The 19,922-nt window shown below is 44.1% G+C and overlaps 1 protein-coding gene across 9 annotated transcripts; it reads right to left on the reverse strand.

Annotated features, from left to right (window-relative positions):
- Positions 1-5,276: 5,276 nt before the first annotated feature.
- Positions 5,277-19,824, reverse strand: CCNL1 (cyclin L1). 9 transcript variants are annotated; one of them, XR_004841409.1, is made up of 15 exons: positions 19,712-19,737; positions 17,656-17,804; positions 15,293-15,420; positions 14,696-14,869; positions 13,296-13,416; positions 12,831-12,895; positions 11,403-11,502; positions 11,163-11,267; positions 10,754-10,895; positions 8,945-9,056; positions 8,702-8,800; positions 7,345-7,694; positions 6,630-6,825; positions 6,295-6,469; positions 5,277-5,439 (listed from the first exon to the last, which is right to left on the reverse strand). XR_004841409.1 is itself a non-coding variant. In XM_035890049.1 (13 exons), the coding sequence occupies exons 4-12, from the start codon at positions 14,845-14,847 to the stop codon at positions 7,346-7,348; spliced, it is 1,245 nt and encodes a 414-aa protein (XP_035745942.1). In that variant the 5' UTR covers positions 14,848-14,869; positions 15,293-15,420; positions 17,656-17,804; positions 19,712-19,737; the 3' UTR covers positions 5,277-5,439; position 7,345. The 9 variants fall into 9 exon arrangements, 6 of the variants coding, with proteins under 6 accessions (XP_035745942.1, XP_035745944.1, XP_035745945.1 ...); XR_004841411.1 differs by lacking the exon at positions 6,630-6,825; XR_004841410.1 differs by lacking the exon at positions 6,295-6,469.
- Between the last annotated feature and the right edge of the window lie 98 nt (positions 19,825-19,922).

Raw genomic sequence — 19,922 nt, forward strand, 5'->3', positions numbered from 1 at the left:
GGAGCCGTTTCACGCTGCTGTTTGAGGAAGGATGCGCAGGCTGGCATCCCCGCCACGCTGCTGTCCCCGTGCCCTCAGCTCCCTCTGTGCACGTGCACTTGGGCTGTTTGGCTCCCTCCAAGCCAGAGCACTTGATCAACTAAGTGACCAATTCTTACCTTGGGGGAAAAAGGCTCCAATTACAGTTGTATATGTTTTTTTCCTACCAAATTAAAAAAAGGGGGGCTTAAGGCCAGGCATAGCTGGAGCGGCAGAGGCTACAGAGCAGGCGGAGCCCTCACAGGTTGCAGGCAGTTTAAATGGGGATGAATTTTGCCTTCCGATTAGCTGCCAAGTTCAGGCCATTTGCCATGCTCACCAATGACCCGCGCTCCCGCAGATGCATTTTGCTCTCACAAGGACTCAGCAAAGAGCATACACACAGCTTGGGGTTTTTTAACAGCAAGGCCTCGCTCCTTGTGCCCTGCCATCGCTCTCCATGCTCTGTTGCCATCAGCTCACGCCCTTGCCCCCTCCCAGACCCCCAGTCTCACTGGGCATCGGGGGGGCAAAATTTTGGCTGGGATGAGCAGTTGTGTACACAAACCCTCAGAGCCCCTGGCTGTCCCACGGGCATCGGCAAGGGCAGCCACCCCATGGCACAGGTGAGCTGAGCATGACGACGGGACATGTCTTGGCTTAAACAGTCAATGTTCTCCTCCAATATTTGGTTCTAATACGCTCCCCAGATCTCACACATGGCCTCTCATTGTGTCGCTCACGCCGTGTTTGTACAGTAATGAATTCTGACTGCAGTGACTCCATCAGCCTTGGGGATCGCTGCATATGTGCCTGCGCTCGTGATGTGATTTTTGGAGGATGCCTGAATGAAGCAGCGATGTTTGCTGTGTGATTTCAAATTGAATCTTGATGACAAATTGATTATTGTTGAAACAGAAGGAGAGTGGTGAGCACAGCCATGCACAGCCCCCCCTCATTCAGCCTCATCCATGGGCGAGGGGCTCCGGGAGGCTCCGAGCGGCTGTGCGGTGGCTGGAGGAGCCGGAGCACACCGAGCGCTTGCCAGCCGGGCGCTGAGCCTTGGCCCTCTTCTTGCCAGAAGCAGAAAAACTAAAGGTTGTAATTTGGCAAGGGCAATCTGAAATCCCTTCCCTTGGGGGGGCATGTCTGCTCTGATCACGGCACACCCGTAATTCCCATCAGCGTTCATCTGCTGCCTGCGCTTGCAGCAAGGCTGAACTGTGCTGTGCAACGTGCATCAAATGAAATCCAGCTACTTTCTGAGCACACACAGGTTGCTGTCGCACAAAGGCAAACATAAATCAGGCTCTGTCCTCATCCAGCTCGCAGCCACATCCAGCCTGCTCCACCGGGAGCGGGGCTTGCCAGGAGGGAGGTCACACTGTGCTGGGTGGGTATTGGCAAGGCGGGGGGGGGAGCACGCGTTGCCCACCCCTCGCTTCCCCCTTTACCCGCTGTCTGAGGCCGTTGGCATTTCCAGGTCAAAACTTCACCTACTTCCCCCTCCAAGTCCCCCATGAAATCCTCCTGCCCTCCAAGCAGAGCAAGGTTGGAGCTCGTGTTTGCGGTTTCTCTGCAGAGCCTCCCGGGCAAACCTGGGACAGCTTTTAAAGCAGCGTGGCTCAAGCAACCTAAATCCATCGCCTCCTGCTTCAAACCACTTTTAATATATATTTATCTGTGAGATGCTCGCCAGCGCAATTAAGTCAACGTTCATTAGCTTCATCTGGAGGTTTTCTCATGTACAGCAGCCTGAAAGAGCTTGGGCCGCGGTGCGTAAACCCTGTTTTCACTTACTGACCCCATGGCAGCAGCTGCAATTGGCATTTTGGGGTAATTCAAGCTGGTCCACCTGAGTTATCACAGAGTGCCCACGGAGGCTTTTAGACTGATTTTAACCCTCTCGATACCGGGGTATCTCAAACGCCTGGTGGTCGATGCCCTCCCTCAAGGCTGCCCACCCATGAGCAGCTCCACTGCTCCCAGCAGCTTGAAGTCTGGTGCTCATCTGAACGCCTGACCCTGACTGATGGGGCTCCTCCACCCGTGTCACCCGCAGGGCTCAGCCACCCCGGCCCCTGGGGCAGAGCACCCGTCCCCTCCTTTCCTTCTGGCCCGGTTTGGTGCATTCAACAGCTCCAGCAGAGCCTGTGCGTGCGTGTGTGCATGCCTGAGTGTGCGCACGCAGTGGGATGCTCATGTCCGCTTTGCAATACTTCCACCTACAGAATAAAACCCAGAACGGCAGCGGGAGCAGGCAGCAGCAGCCCTGGGAGCCGATGGGTGCACAGCAGCCCAGGGGGGCCCAGCTGAGTGTGGGGAGGGGGGGGCGGCCTGCTTTGGGGGACTGGGGCAAACCAGAGGATGTCTGCAGAAGTGCTCATGAGCCCCTTGTCCTCTCCAGCAAACCTCTGAAGAAGGATTCTCATTCCTGGGACAAGAATGGTAACTTTTGCAATTTTTTTCCCTTCCACTGGAATATAAAGACTTTATTTTTCAGGCCACCTTTTCTAATTTTAACCTCTTTTTTTTTAATTGTTTTTCAAAATGCCTCACTGGTCTGTGGCCAGGCAGGAGACGGGAATGAAAAGCTGTTTCCTTTACCGAAGGGTTTTTTTCCTCAGCGGGGTGTAATCACCAGTGCTGCGCTGCAACAACACCCAAGCGCTGCACGGGCACACGCCGGCCCCGCTGCAGAGGGGAGCGTGGGGCACAAGGTGGCTGCAGCAGGTTTGGTTCCTGCCCCACACAACCTGCAAGCAACAAGCTTGTGCTTTGGAGTGGGGAGAGCAACAAGGAGCACAGGCAGGAGAGCTATGGACTTGGGGGCTCGCAAGTGGGGCTGATGTGAAATGATGGATTTCATGAATATTTCCTGGCAGGAGCAGTGGCTGGGGTAAGATTTCCCAGAAAAGGGATCCTTATTGCTGTCATTAACAGCAGCGTGCAAGGCATGCTCTGCAGCGCCCGCTGCCACTAACCTGTGGGTTTTGGGGGTGGCTAGCGCCCTGATGAATAGTTGTTGGGAGAATTTCCACCAAGAATATTCTTAGATTGTTCACTTTTCTTCCCCAAACCATCCAAAGCTTTTGGCCCACATACATCCTTCCAACATTGGTAACAAAGCTGAAAGTGAAGGACAGTTTGAACTCACTCGCTTGAAATACTTGCATCGCTTTGTTGAAAAATTAGTGAAAACATTTTAAGAAAAATCCTTTTTCTAAGGAAAAGCAATTCTGCAGGCAAGACCAACCCAGCCAAACCCCTTTGCCCAAGGAGGAGTGGTTGGCTGGAACATTTCCCACCAGTTCCTGGGGGTTCTCTCTAGGGGTCTCAGGCCTCCAAAGCTCAGTGGGGCACCTTATTTCCATCACAGAATTTCTAACAGTGGCTGCAGCATCAGGCAATGCAGGAATACTCCGTATTTCCCAGGAAACTGTCCCCTTGCAGCACACTGCAGTGGGGGCAGGCGCCGCGGGTGCCACGCTCAGTCCCAGACGCTGGCAGGGGTCACCACCAGCTCCTACCTGCCAAGCTCCTCTTTGTTTACTGACAGAGCTCCCGTGGTCTCCTTTCACTTTGGGTTGCAGATCAGACCGGGCAGCTCAGAGCTTTCACAGCCGCTTGCTGTCAGAGTGATTTTTTTTTTCCGGATGCGTCCAAGCCACGGGGCTGTGGCTCAGGGTGGTCCGTAGCTCCTGTTCCTGCTTCGCCCCGGCTGCCATCTGCCACTTCGCCAGGACAGCGTCCGCTCTGTCAGCGCTAAGCAAACATTTGCCTGTGGCCATCTGGGTTCGATGGTGCAGCCTGAGCAACCTTCCTGCCTGCTGGCAGCAGAAGCAGGCTGTGCCCTGGAGACAGGCATCGCTGAAAGTACTGGGAATATCTTTCACTATGCTTCATCTGCACGCTCCATCACTGGCTTCTTTGGCATCCTGGTACCTCCATCTGCACTGGGGAGGGAACAAGCATGGTAAAGCAAGCATAAAGGGATGGGGCAGAGGGACACGGGTGCTGTAGTGTGGTACAGCCCGAGCCAGGGAAGCCATTGCAGTCCCACCAGCACCTGGGCTCTTGGTTAGAAATAAGGTTGCAATGGGGCATTACAGAGTCTGTTTTTACCATAAAAGCCTCTCCACTCTGAGGGCAAATGTTTGAACATGCTCTCACTCTGCCACTGTGTCACATACCGCTGTGCAGAGCAAAGCCCGTACAGAAGACGATGAGCTCGGGCCGAAACAAAAGCTCTGCGTGGAGCACTCAACCCCCCGTCTCGTTTCTCAAACACATCTGTGCTATTTCCACTGCCCAGCGTGGCTGCCTGGGTCCGTAGCGAAGGCAGAGCTGCAGGCTCTGGGCAGGAGTTGCAGCGAGGCACTGCTGCCTTGGACACTTCCACGTTCAGATGTCAATAGCAGGTCATCAAAGCCACCGCAGCCTTCAGAGCTAAGTTTCAGCTGATGAAGGGTTCCCATAAGTGACTCAAGCACATGGAAGACACCACAGAATTTAAAAATAACAAGCATTAAAGAAAATTACTTCTCAACTACTGAGATATGTCAGTGTAGCCTCAAGTCAGCCTCAAGTGACTCCTGGAGGTCAATACAGATGCTTGAAGGTCAAACAGCGCTTTCAAAGTGTTCAGTTTTGTGATTTAATGAACACATAAGGACACTTCAAAGTCTTGGGAGAGACATTATGAGATCTAGTTGTAAAAATAATCACCTCCCTTAAAATAGGCTTTGGCTGATGCTTCACAGTTACCGTGCTGGATCTAGCGCTGGCGTGTGACAGCAGAGCAAGGCCCCAACGCCAATCCATTCCCACGCGTCACCCAGTTCCGCAGCTGGTCACATTGCCTCCCCGCACGACCGCTGCGAGCGAGCTGGCACGTTCACTTTGTCACTGCTTTTGTCCCCTGCTGTAACCGAACGCACAGGTAACGGGACGTTAACAGGGCTACAGCCACTCGGGACTGCTACCTGCTTTCGGGCTGCTCCGCTGGTGACCACACACCAGCACCAGAGGGGACCCAGCCCGTGAAACGCACGACTTGCTCCCCGGGTTGTGCTTCTTGGCACTCAGACCCCCAGCACGCCTTCTCTTCTTTACAGCACCGGCCCGACTTACCTGCGGCTTCGAGAAAGATCTGCTGCTGCCCTTTCAGTAACCAAACCCATTTATCTCATGGCCCGTCAGCTGGCAAAGACGTGGCGCGGCTGAGGCCACCACTCACACAGCTGGCCGAAGGCATCTTCTTTTCCCGTGGAAGAGCGAACGCTGAACTTCTTGCTAGCTGACTGCAAGCTCAGGGCGTAAGCAATCTGCAGCAGATGGCATCTAGACATTGAGCATCGCCAGATGTTCCAGCTTTACACGGAAGTTAACTTCTGCTCTTCAGCTCTGGAGCGAGGGGCGCTGGAAGCACAGAAGGGTAATTAGTGCTTATGCATAAACACAAATAGAGAGGCTGAGCCCTCTTCACGTTTCATTCCAATACACTAACTCTGACGTTCAACAGAGCTTGAGCCCATTGTGCCTCTACTTCAACACTGGGGTTTTATTGCTACCCTAGACTATCTAAATATTCATTTCTAGGGAAAAAAGCTACCTTAGTTTCCATAGCAACAAATACTTTTTCCTGAAAGCAACAAACACATGAAATACAGTTACTGGACATTAAAAAAACCAGAGAGGTAACCAAGAAACTGAGTACAACATTGATCTTTTCCCCCTTCTCAAAAGCAGCACGCTCACTTTCTGTAGTTCTAGAGAACAGATGCAGATCGGGCCCGGCAGGATGCTGGGCAGCTGCTTACGAGAACGCACCAGTTCCAGTGAAGCTTTTGCTCAACCACATTTTTTTTTTCTTTCCCTTTCGAGGTCTGCAGAATTTGTGGCCAGAGACTGACGCTTGCTGCTGCAGCAGCGGACACCAGCCACGTTTCAGCTCTGCTCACTGCCACGCTGCAGCCTCAGGCAGAGCAAAGTTGTGCAAAGCGTTTCAGGAGAGCACAGGTCTGCAGTGGCAGTCTACGCGCCCCAAGGGACAGCAGGACAACGAGCACCTCCTACCCAAGCAGCAACCAAATCAAACCCAATTCCCCCGCACTCATGTCACCGCTCCTCTACCCACCACCCCACCCACAGCCATCCCACACCAGCATACAGCTTCTGGGTGTGCAGTGGTGCTGGGTGGACACGAAGCCATCACCCCAGCACACGGGAGAGCTTCCCACAGCAAACCCAGCTGTACTTCACACCACAGCACACCTGGTGGGCTCAGGAGCCTCCCCCAGCTGAGTCACTGGGACCCTCAAGTCCAGAGCAGCAGCACAGCAGTGGTGGCGGGGGCAGCTCTACCTGCAGAGGCACCCCAAGGAGCTCAGCCAAAAGCTGCACAAGCACCACACAGCAGGATCCTTCCACTGCCATCATCCCGCCACCCCTAATGAAAGAAGGGAAATAAAAAATCCCCCAACTTGATCCCTCATTGGCTTCTGCCAGCAGCAGCTGCAGAGGGAAGTCCCCACCACCCCCGGGGCAGCTGACAGGGACACTGGGACAGGAGCAGCCCAGCCCTGGCTTGCAAAGTGCAGCTCTGTCACCTTCAGCAGCTGCTTGTCCCACTGATGGTGACAGAGCCCTCCGTGCTTGTGTATTCCCACTGCGGGGAAGTTCCTGCTGTTCCAGAAGTGGGCCTGGCCTCCCCGTGCCTCCCCACAGAAGGACACCAACTTCTGAATCTTTTCGAGTCTTTCATTTGCAATACCAGCACATCAAGATCCCACACGCCCCACTAATCTGCAGTGGTCAAAGTGACAGCATTTAAAGAAAGTTTAGATTTAGTTTCAATGTATTTGACATCGAACAGGCAGTAAAAAAAAAAGCTTTATATTTTATTTCTTGTAAAAATCTTTGAACACATGCAGACTAAAACCAGTGTAAGAAAGTATCCACCATCGTTTAAACAAATAACTATACTTAAATATAAGTGTCTGCAATTGACTTGTATAAAAATAAGGTACGTTTTGCTTTTTTTACAGAAATCCATTCTCCAGTTCTCATAGCAATAAACAATACACAACTCTAATACATACAATTTAACCTGATCGCTGTTTCCCATCAGTCTGATACTGCTAAGGTATTATGTGCAAAAGTTGGTAACGGTTTCTTTCCCAAAAGAAAAATCTTCTACATATTTTAGAAAAATCAGGTATCGGGTTTAAATTAATCAAATCCTAATCGGTTCCTTTGTTCTCAGATAGAGTCCATTTACTGTATTATATACAGGCTTAACTAAAATCCAGTGCAGGGGCAAACCTCAGCGCCTGTGCCTGCTGTGTCCTGAGCGGCCGCTGCCGTGGTGTTTGCCTTTGTGAGATCTCTCGAAGGAGCGGGACCTCTCGCGCCGCTCTCTGTGGTGTCCCCGCTCGTGCCTGTGCTTCTTGGCAGCATCCGAATGATCCCTGGATTTGCTCTGTGAACGCGAACGAGATTTTTTCCTTTTGTGACCGTGTCTATTTGCACCCTTCAACTCTTCCCTGCTATGCTTGGTCTTCAGGTGTGGCGAGCCGTGATTGTGGTGGCGGCGAGGGCTGCCACTGTGGCTGCGGGACCTGCTTCGTGATCTTGAGCTGTATGTCCCAGACAGGCTCCGCCTATTATTGTAGCTTACAGAAAAAGCATTAAGAAGTTAAAACATGGTCTTCCATACATAAGAAAACAAACAAACAAAAAAATCAATGCTTAGGAACTTCCAAGTCACTGGAAGAAACCAGAGACTGTTTCTCCCACAGGGATAACTGACGAATGATAGTGACCATCCCAGAACACGCTTTTAAGTCACTTTGAAAACAAAAAGCCCAAACTAAACCCAAACCCAGCACCTTTCATAATTGCTCAACCTTGTCAATCTTTCCTCAACACTAGACTAAAAATATTTTATAGCCTTTTTTCCTTCCTCAACACTAGACTAAAAATGTTATAGCTTTTTTTTCCTTCAATGATTTGACGATCAACAATACTGAGGGGAACACTTCATTGAGATCCAAATTAGCAGTTTCCAACTTGGATGTCAGTCTGAAGATTCTTTAAAAACACATACGGAATGCCAGCAGCTATCCCTGCATCGCTGTGCACAGTTCCCCCTCCTGCCTGGCCACAGAAGAGGCAGAGTACTGAAGAGCCAGCCAGCGCATCACGCAACACCAGCGGAAGACACATGTGACTGGAAGAAAGGTGCAACACATGAAGCTGGCTCCTCTGGCACTTCTCACTACTTCCAAGTGGACGGAGTTCCAAGAGACTGCTCTCGTTTATAACTGATTCCTTGTCAAGATCATCAAACAGGGCAAGACTACCTTACTCTCACTCCATCACCAACTTCCATTTTATAGCAAAGCTTTTACAGCTTGAACTATTAACGGCACAGTTACCAACTTCATGTCAAGAACCGAGAGCCCAAAGCCAGACTCAAGTCTCATACTTCTGCTGGCCAGAAGATAGAAGCTTGTGCCAAGCACCTACATGCCACTCAGAGTGGCCCTAGCTCTTTAGAAGTGAAGAGCCCCGCTGAAATATCCCAGAGTGTTAATTATAACAACAACAACAAAAAAAAAAAGACACCTCCAAAAAGCCCTGCCCCCTCCCCAACCCCCCCCAAAAGTCCCCTACTTACTGCCGCCTAGGAGTGTGAGATCGAGACCTTGACTTTGTTCTTGACCTAGATCGACTAGCGCTTCTGCTGCTTCTACTTCTCTTGCTTTCTTTTCTCATGCTTGGGAGGGGGGGAAAAACAGGGTTACACTTCCAAGGTAGTTGTTACTTCCATGAAGTAGCTCAAAAGTAGTTCACTGTACTTCAGCTGAAGAAACCGTGTTTGCAGAAGTATTCTCTTCATGAGGAAGAGATTTTTACCTACCCATTGTAAGGGCTCTTTGAAGCTTGCTGCCTCTCTTCTGGCTCTTTTTTAATGGTTTTGGTATTCAGAGATACTGGAGTCTTCTCTTCCGTTTTTACTTCTCTCGGGGAAGCTAAGAATTAAATTTAAATTAAAAATTAGGCATTTTATTCATAGACTTTATTATAAATATATTGTATCCTTTATGCACCTTCACCAGTATTTGCACAAGATGTAAATATGAACTCAATAGCTACTATTTCATTGCATCTTTCTATTTATAATGCACTCCTAGAAGGGAACACCGGAGTGAGATGCCCATGGGGAGATGCACAGAAGTTTAAAGCCAGCTGCCAGCAGTGGGGGGGAAAGAATACTGTGACCTTCCAAGTGCAGAAGCCAGGTTCATCTGAGTTTTCATCCACCGGGACCCCAAGTGGTACAAAAGAAAAGCTGCCCTTATGGCCCACAAATACATAACTTTAATTGTTACCTTGACAGTTAATTTCCAATACTATAGAAAGAATTAAGACCGAATAGCAAAATTACAGATTTTATTTTTGTATTAGTGGTACAAATACAATGAATAACAAAAAGCTTAATTTAGGAAAAAAAAAAAATCTGTCTCTACAGTCAGCTGATATATAGCCCAGGGATGGATTCATCATCTTTTCATGGAAGGGCTACTATGCAATAACAATGCATTTATGCCTGGCCTGCTGACAGCAAGGCAGAGGTGCTGCACTATGACTTACAGTGCAGCTTCCTAACTCAATAGGGTTCAGGGGTTTAATGTAAAAATAGAGAAAGGCAGAATTCTGTCAGCTTTCCCTCAGTTTGTCAGCTAGTAAGAAGCCTTCCAAAACCCCAGCAGAGGTCCTGCTTTCACTCAAACTCTTCTAACCTCAGCTCCCATGTCACAGAAACACGACACTTTCATTGCTCAGTGACAAATGGACACTTGCCAGCTCAACGACCTCTGGAAACTCAGATGTATTGTTCTTAAGGAGAAATAACTGCCACAAATATTGCTTTCCCAGAATACGTTCTTGAGTCCTGAAGAGGCCAAGTAACAAACAAGGGCCTCTGCCTTCTACTTTACCCACCATCACCGGACCAATGCTCGTGACAGCCTTTACATTTTGCTGGCAGTTTACAGATCAATAGCAGCATTAAGAGGTAAAAGCACTGAGACAAAACTGCCTGTTCTTTGTATCATTAGAGTTAAGACAGATTTATTGGCCGGCTTGAGATATGCATTACAACAATTTATTCACTTCAATGCCAAGACAGCACTGCAACCTTCCCTTCTTCCACTTCCTGACCACAAGCTGTCTTCCTTCACTGCACTCGAACGGTTGCCACGTATATTAAAGAGAAGCAGAGAAAGCAATTTTTAGATACCTGCTGCAAAAGGAACCATGAAACCTATTGCAACTGCCCCTTCCCCCCCCCCAGATGAAATCCAGAGTCTCTCTTCACAACACATTATTATGCAGCAAACTCCTGGGTCTAGACATTTTTATGTCTAGACATTCTAGACATAGAATAATTATCTCAGGGATGCACATTATTAATATATCACTTTCCCATCTGTGGAAGTATGGAGCAAGGCATCCCATTTCCCTCTAATCTGCTATTTCAAGGTATTGAAACTTGTTTTTTTTAAAAAAAGAAAAATTTGTTTTGCTGCTTAGTTCTGTGAGAAAACCTAAGTTATCTAACAGCTCAAGAAGCAAATCTACTTTTTTTTTTTAACACCTTGGGACACAGATTTCAAGGAGTTATCAAATAGTATTGTGCAAATTTCTGTTCAGAAAACAAACTTACATGGTTTGGATGCAGGAGAAAAGCCACCCAGTGTTGAGAGTGCTGGAGTTCCATCTGGGTTTAAACCTTTTGCCTTCAGTTTAGCTTCCTGTAGTGCCATTTTCCTTTTTTCTACTTCTTTATCCAGGAATTCATAATTGGGCTGTTAAAGTAGCAAAGTGGTAAGAAGCTGAACTAATGCAATTTATATTTTCATCTCATTTCTGAAAAACACTCAATTATCCTTTAATCATCTATCCAGTAATGTGACTAACTTCCATAATTTGTTCTCACACTCCCCTTAGAGTAGCCGCCACACAGCAGAGCTGTTCCAATTAGATTTGTATGCAGGTGTTCCCAAACACACTTAAGACAACCATGAGACAGTTCAAGCTGCACTGAATAAGAAAACCAAACACCTCAACGTTACCTTCTTTCTGGTATAGAGCTTAAGAGTTGTTAAGCAAATCTCCTGAATCTCCTCTTCTGTGGTGCCAAAAAGCAAGAACCAGTGAGGACGGGTAGGTAGTGGAATCTGAAAATAAAAACAACAAAAAACTTAATAGATATTACAGACCAGACTTTTGTTTTAAATATTTTCATTAAATTCCTTGAAACCAAATTACTAACAATAAAAGGCAATGCTAACTAAAGACAGACAAATACTCACCTGCAGAGCTCTAGCAGCAAGATAAATGCAAGCACACGCTATGGTCTCTGGCTGAAAGCGAACAAACACATTTGTCCGAAGGCTGTCATTCATGTAATTCCTGAAGAAAAAAAAAAAAAAAAAGTTGGGTATCAGGTTTACATCTTTTTACTTAGAGGACAACAATACTGGAGACTCAATTGACTTTATTATTTTTTCTATTACATTAAACATTTGGTTTCTTTAGAATTATTGTATTTGACATTTACATTTGTTACTTCCGTAACAAAGTTTGCACCATTGCCATTGTTTTAAAACCCCAATGCAAGTAATAGTATGTAATGGCTATGTCCTAGGTAGGTATGTTAAGTTACACCATGAAGCGTCCATTGAGTTAACAATCTAACAAATACTTTTTATCTGTCCAGCTGTTTTTGCTTTAAACACCAATGTTCTCGTATTTAAAAATCAATATGCTTAGAACTCAAATGCAAGCATGAAAGCATGGTATAGTTTTAACCTACCATTTTCCAGGGGCTAGATGCAACCTATAAAGTTCATAAAACATTGCATTTAAATCCTATGTGTGCCTTGAGTCACATTAACTTCATCCAGAGAGAGAAGCATCCAATTTGCTCACTGAGCGTTGGAAAAAGACCTGCAAGTTAGTAATGGGTCTCCCACTTCACTAAGCTATGGTTCTTCCACCAGGGTGGCACTGCCAAGCAATACATGCCAAGAGATACATTTAAACAGCAGATACCTCCATCGATTTCTAAGTTACTGAGCTACAGGAAAGAAACGAACAGCAGTCAGTAAGTATTGACTCCATAGAAAACCACGCCCAATATGGCTTCTAAGTGAACATGCTGCATGCACTGTAATTTTTTTTTTTTAAAACTCAAGTTTAGCCAAATGCTACATCAACTAAATAAATGTTGGCAGAAAGTCTACCCCATGTGTCCTTTAAACAGTATACAGTAGCTAGGCAACAAATACATTTAGAAACATTTTTAACAGTTACTTCTAAAAGCAAATATACAAATCCTTTCGACACCCAGACAGAACTAGAAGATGCTGCCCGATGGATATGGACCACTTCAGTGAATCTCGGATGAGAGCTTGCACTGGGTTGGCTGGAGAGAAGGGCAGCCAAACAGGCCATCCCCAGGTCATGGGCTGAGGTGCAGAGGGCAGAGTTCTATGACTTACCATCATGGACTACCCTTTAATTAAAGAGTAGAAAAAAGAACAAAGTTAAATTGAGTTCTCCATTACTGTAGTGCAATCAAGCCATGAAAATAGTAAGCAGAAACAAGCACTAAAATATTTTGAAAGTATGTATTTGTGTAATAACTTACATCTCATTGCTTTGCATATGGATCATCAGGCTTGTTATTTCTGCTACTATTTTCCTGGCTAGGAAAAGAATGGAAAATAACAACTTACCAGGCTGTCTGTACCAGGGTTTGATTACGTTCACATTCTAAGACTTGTAAATACATAACAATGATCTGAGGAATAAGGAAAAAAAAAAACACACCTCAGTTTTAACACATAAAGCAACAGAAGTAACTATGTATAGCCAAACAGTATTCCGAAACAATGGTGCCTCCTCCTTTTCTAAGCATACATTGTAAGCTCACATGTCATCCAATCATGTGCAATTATTCTACTACTTTTCTATGATTTTCAAAACCAGTCACCTTTAACATTTCCCAAGGAAGCAATTCCTACCAAAGTCAGTATGACTATTTGCCCAAGCACTCTGGCAAAAGCACTCACGATACAACTACCAAGGAATAAAGAGAAGAAATCAGGTCATTTTTACACCTGTGTTTCTTGTCCCACAGCTCACAATGATGCCATCAAGATGGAATAATATTTACAATTATATTACTCTTGATAACTCACCTTATGTGGATGCTTGACATGAACACAAAATCCCAACTCCTTCAGTACCCTCCTTTCTGCTTTGATTACTTGATTTTTGGTGTTTATGTAGTTCTGATCAAGTATCAGGGGGCTTGGAGTCCTATAGTTTGCAAGAAATAAAATCAAAACTGTTTTGCATATCCAAAAATAGCGGCAATCTCTGTTTTCCCTTCCAACCAACTAATGGCAACAGAAACCGGTTTTCAACTCCTGCAAGCAAGTTTAAGCATTAATCTTGTGCTGTCCAAGTTTAGATAAACTAGTTTAGTTTCTGCTTTTGACTAGCTACAGATTAGATGGCCAAGAAAAAAAATCTTTTGCTGCTGTGTATGCAAACTACACTGGTCCAGCTGCTGGAACGAAAGTCAGTTTTACAGTGAAGATCTCAAAGAACCTTTACGCTTCACGACAGAGGTGGGGGAAGGAGTGTGATACAACTACCTTTATTAGGTAGGACTTCAAACCTAAGTAAGCTAGAACAGGGTTTTTTTACTGATATTAAAGTAGCAAGCTTGTGCTTTATAAACTGGTTTCCTATGCACTGAAAGACAAAATTATTCAGATCTTCAGAAAACAAGACAGCCCTGCTACTGTGATTTATGAAAAGCCTAGTAAAGCAAAGAATGTAACCTCTGAAATTGTGACAGATCTGCCTGTAATTCTGAACACTGCACCCACTGATCAGTGGTTACCACATCACTTCTGCTATTTGCAAACCAAGAGCTCATTTCATAAAGATGCCCAAGTCTAGCACTGTCAGGTCCTAATTCCTTTGAAATCCAACACCTGAACTCTCCAAAGCATTTTAAATTTTAACTAAAATACCTTGCTGTATGCTTTATGCATAAGCATCATACTCCATTTTGTATTCTTTTTTGTCTGTGCTTAGACTTGACCTTTCAACATTCCAGTGTGTATTTTAATCCACTTCCTCCTAAAGACAGACCAGCTTTTTCCCTGTTTGTAATACGCCTCACATATTCCACCCGCTTACCAACACAGAAGAATGGGTTTGCAACTAGTTACACTCATAATAAACCACTGTCTGCTTACATGATAAACCTAGCACACCCCAAGCACTAGTGACAAATTTATTTTAATTACCTTCAAAAGAAAAAAGAAGTAACACAAAGTGGATTCAAAACACAGCTTCTGTTTTATCAGACAAAATATTTCACCACCAGCTTGTCTTTTTCAATTACATGCAAGCTGCGCAAGTGGATCATGCTTCTCTTCCCTGATAGATCACAGAAGAGAAAACACACTCAAAAACCCTAGGTTCCCACCCCAAGAAGAAAGGGTCAATTTAATTACAAGGCTAGCTGAAGGGCTTCCCAACTTCAGTGATCCACAATTTATGCCAAGACTTCTGCAGTCACCTGGAAGGATGCGTATCACCAGTGGTCAAAGGATACAACAAGCCATCCACTTCACCAAGAAAAGCATCACATTGTATAACCATACACATGAAGTGTGAGCTCCCCCTGCTCTTCCTATGGGGCTGAGAAGCAGCTCCCAGAAGGTTTGACATGAACTACTGCAGCTTCTGTCTCCTAAAAAAAAAAAATGCAATGTTTTCCATGTTACATAAAAGTAACTTCTCTGGTTAAGGGCTAGTCTCGCTCATCAGGGGCACATTTACAAAGTCTGTGATTTCAGCTACTCTAAATATAACCCAGTCAGTAATCCAGTCAGAATACGGGATTTTATTTTTTTTCCCCATAAATTAACTAGAAAAGAAAAACATCTAAAGCTTCTTTAAGTTAACTACTTCAGTAGAGAGGTTATGATTTTATCTGAACACTGAAACACTACAAAGACTGTCTGAACACAGTGCTCTGTAGTGCGACACTGGAAGAACCAAGCTGCAGTTCTTCCAATCAGTGAAACTGATTCACTTCCCAGCTAAACTTGGATTTATAATAATAACATTTCTTCCAATACCACTTTACACAATTTATCTAGAGATCACTGACATTAACAGGATCTGCAAGGCATCATTCAGAGTGCGTTTAGGTGTCCAGGCTCAGCTTATCTTGTTAGCAGAACACTTCAGAGGTGACAAATCTTGGATGAAACCGTTAGGGCAGCTATGACTTCCAGTCTAAAAAATATAAAATCAACAGCGGGACAACACGACTGCATGGGATCATGCAACAACCTGCCATAGGATTACTATCTTCCAGGTGTCTTTTGCTTTCTCCAAAAACTACATAAGGAAGTCAGTTTAATGAAAACACAGTAAGGTAGCCAGAAGTGCAACAGGACAGACTGTGAGCCTTACTACATTTTAAGTTTTCACTGTCCTTCTGCAGGGCCATAGGATCAGCACAAACAGTTGATACTTTGGTTGTACATGTTCAACAGCAAAGCAACAGGAAACTCAACACGAAGGCACTCGGAAGTGTGCTTTTCTCTGTTGTCCCACATTACTCCGATCACTTACAACAACACAAGTTCTAGAGATCTACAGGTCTAAGGAAGCCATGAAAAACATCAGTTTATCCAGACAGTATTTCCAGAAATAGAAAGACAAATGCAGCCTTTTATCCACTTAGGCAAAAATAAAAATCTGCAGAAGACTTTACCACACCTTATTACTGGCAAAAGTCAGGTTCCCCGCTGTATTAAGATTTACCAATTCAGTACTTTTGCCATAAACTCTGAAGTATTGGTATGCATAATTACTCAGAAGTTGGAACCTTCAGAGATTTCCCTTTGTAAAGCTTTAGATTTCCTACTGAGAAAAGAAAAAAAAGAGGAACTTTGCTACTGCGTTTGCTGCGCTTAGTTCTCAGTCCAAGAAGTAATCATTGTAGGTCCAAGTAACAAACTAGAGAAAAGTAGTTTATGAGCTTATATATAAAATATAAGCTTCAAGCCCTATACAGCCAAGTAGTATTACAAATTCTTACTTTGAATCTGTTCTTACAGATCAGCACCAGAGCTCCAGGCAAAACTTTAGATTTAAGAACAGAGAGCATACAGTGCCCATTCTGGTAACTCACTCCAACATTCAGTCACAAAACTTCATCAGGATTTAGAGACTGCGTAACAACCCAAAAGATTAACACATGCTGTAATGTGTTTGTAACAATAAATTAATTACAAGTATCCTTTTTTCAAATCCCTCTGACAAATGAAACCTAAGTTCTTGACACAGCTCCAGCTCCATTTGATGCAATATTAAAGTCTGATATCTTTGGAATGTCTAATACTTTGCAGGAAGAGTGCCCTGCATGTAGATTTGTTCATAATGAAAAAAGTACTTCTGAAAAGTACAGCATAATGTCAGCATCTTGTTTCAAAGACCAGATCTCCCTTACGCCAGTCAATAAGAGAGAAGAAAGCAAGTTCTATATCCATCTCCAGCATTGTAAATATAAGCACTGTAGATTTATAGAGCAGTTTGAAGAAAACTAAGTAGTGTGTATTATTGATACAGGCCACTTCCAACACAACTGCATGAACCTGTTTGCTGCAACAGAAGAACAGCTGACTGAGCATCCCAAACCAACATTTGTGAGATTACATGACAACAGGAGTCACATTTGGTTCCAGTCTCATAAGAACTTTCTGCAGCTTTCAGGCACATTTAAGATAAATAAAATCAACTTCAAACTACATTCTACATGTTAAACAACAGTTGCACTTCGCTCAGAACACAGATGTTTCAGCACACAGTTTTTAAAAAGCAGTATTTTCATAATACGAGCTTTTCTCCATGCACACAAACATTTTTACATGCAGTACCACGTGACATATGCTCGTGAAAGATCAAGAGGAAAATATGCTTGTCCAAAACACTTTTTTAGTTTTTTCTTACTTCTCAGTATTAAAAATACCACCTAGCAGTAACTCTGTTGACTATAGGTCTTACAAAAAGAAAATTCCAATGCAATTCCCAGTTCTGCAAACAGGTACATATAAGGGACTGCTTACATAATAATTCATATAAATAGCTTTACAAATTCAAGACTGCCATATCCTTGTGAAGGCACATGTTACTATGAATTCAAACTGCAATTATACAGAGCCAGAACGTGGAACTAAGAACCCAAAACTGTTTAAGAAAGCAAGCCTAGTCAAGCTACTCAAAATTCATGTGCATGTTAAGAGCTTCAGTTAACAGAAAAACTAGACTAGAGGTGAAAAGAAAGTACAGCAGCCTAACTGATTGTTTCAGTTCTGGGTTGCGTGTGAGAAACTAACTACGGCCTAAGCGTTAGCTTCAGATTAAAAAAAAAAGTTAAGCTAGTATTCTAAAAACCTGGACAGCAAAGAGAAAAGCTTATAACAAGATACAGGAGTTCTTCCAAATGGTTCACCAACGGCCAACCTGTTAGTCCCCCGATTCCAGTGACCTATTCTCAGAGCACTGGCTTCTCCTTGGGGATTTTCGATACTTCACTCACTGTTGCCATGACGACAGCTTCATCTTTATGTACCACTCCACATCACCCAGGCTTTGGTAAATGTAGCTGGTCGCTGTATAGTCGGTTGCAAGGGAAAAAAGAGTTGAAGTTAATAACATGTACAGATTATGTAATTGTAATCTTGTAAAAAGTACAGAAAAACGTTTACATCCTGCTTGTTAAAAAAAAAGAAAAAAAAAGGCAAGCCTGAATGTCAGACCAGCATTTTTAAGATTAATTTCATGCAGATTCACTCAGAATCTCAGAGCAACAATACCCATTTCTCCAGAAAATAATGGGTAGAAGTGCACGATTTCTCTCAACATGATGCATTTTAGACACCATGTAACATGCACAAGTGACATTCTGATTTGGAACAGGCTAGCTGGAAAGATTTAAGTTCACAGGTTAAGTTCAGTTTCTCTGATCCTTCACACAGCACAAAGAAACAGCTAATTCATATTCTCATTGAGAAGAAAAGCGTTGCATATGATTAGTTAACCTTCACTGTCCGGAGCAAGGCCAAAACATTAAGAATCACTGAACCAGCCTCAATAATTCCAATAACCAGACTCCCTTATCATAACTGCGGTAAGAAACAATACCACCGAATTCCAATTCAGCGTAACTTCACAAAACTCTCTCAGGGCCATCAGGGATAACAACTTTAAAAAAAAAAAAAAAAAAAAAAAAAAGAACAAAGCTAAGTTCCAAAGTATAACACCAAATCATTCTTCTTTTACCTAAAGCTAACTAGGAAAACACAAGCACAAGGCAGTAAAAGCAAAGTTTTAGATGCAACAGAAGCATAACCAGGATGAACACACCAAGAAACAGCTGGTTTCCCTAAGAGATTTCTACTCTGCTTCTCAGAAAAGGTTACGCAACACTAAAGTTTAAATACCTGCTGTGACCTGGTGATACAGAGCAGAGAAATGAGCATGAATTCAAGAACCTAGCTGAAAACAAAATCCTTTTGCAACTATGGACTTCCTTACACTTTAAGCAATTGGCCACTAGAATTAAAACTACTTCATCACTGCTGATGTCTCCAATCTCACAAACTACAATATTGCTGCATGACAAGCTTAAAGAAATTTTTCATTTAATAGCAACTTAGAAAACTCCTTCCCTTCAGCTATTCCTTGTTCCTTCCAATCAAGTCAATCTGCTTTACACATGAAAACATACATCACTTTACACACAGAAAAGCAGTATTAGGCACTCACAACTGAGAACAGCTCTGCAACTCAAGCAGACAGTTACCCAGATCTGCACACAGATGAGGTAAGCTTACACTCCAACTTCATCGACACAAGCACACCGTACCATAAAAAAACACAAGTCTCACTTTTTTCAATTAAAGATGCCTTCAGCTTCCAAGACTCAATTACACATTCCTTGTTGAAGTGGCGTCATTAAAGCTGCAAACACTGTAGGCCAAACCATACTTTTTTCAGATGCTTTCTAACATTGTTTTTTCTAAAAAGTAGTACTATCATCACTGGGAGAAGTTCAGCTTTCACTGTTAGTTAACTGATACTTTATTGGCACCACAACCACGTTTGGATGGCTACTAACTAACAAAAGGAAAGCATTAAGACTACAGAATGTGGTTAAAAGTCCAGAGAATACACAGCAACCCACTACTAATTAACTACTCATACCTAAGGCTACCTTTCAAGAACTACAAGGAATCAAAAATCAATTAGCAACGGACCTAAAACTAGAACCATGGACCAAAAACTAGAACCAATACTCATGACTTGCAACTATATAAATAATGAAAACCAGCCTACCAAGTAATCAAAGGTAACAGTAGAAGTCAGCATTGAACTGTACTACCTACACAGCAGCCAATGAGCACTCCCTTCTCAATTTTAGGTCGTTGAACTTAGCCTGGAAAAATACTGTGAATTGAAAACTGTAGTGTACATTAGTGACAACAGATGCTTATGTTCATAACGAAGCTAATCTTACCTTTTTGCTCTTAACTGACGCAAATGATGAAACACATTGATCACATCCCTTATACGACGAGGCGCCTCTTCAATTTTGGATGCAAGATTGATGCAGGCCATAGCAACAATCTGAAAGGAAGCCCCGTTTCCATAAGAAAATAATTCTTAATCCCGATAAGATTAGAATTACAGAATTAAAAAAACCCCAGCCACCACCCCCCCTCCCCCCC

The sequence above is a fragment of the Egretta garzetta genome, unplaced genomic scaffold (genome assembly GCF_000687185.1).
Source record: "Egretta garzetta isolate BGI_Z169 unplaced genomic scaffold, ASM68718v1 scaffold172, whole genome shotgun sequence".
In the NCBI taxonomy this organism is placed as follows: domain Eukaryota; kingdom Metazoa; phylum Chordata; class Aves; order Pelecaniformes; family Ardeidae; genus Egretta; species Egretta garzetta.

Excerpts from the sequence above, each read along its gene's own strand:
- CCNL1 (XM_035890051.1), bottom strand. The coding sequence starts at position 14,847 with ATGTCAAACCTTCTGGGAGCTGCTTCTCAGCCCCATAGGAAGAGCAGG. Across the intron at positions 12,896-13,295 it reads ATGTCAAGCATCCACATAAG|ATCATTGTTATGTATTTACA; the intron begins GTGAGTTATCAA and ends CTTATTCCTCAG. Across the intron at positions 9,057-10,753 it reads TTCTCCTGCATCCAAACCAT|CTTCCCCGAGAGAAGTAAAA; the intron begins GTAAGTTTGTTT and ends TTTAATTCTTAG.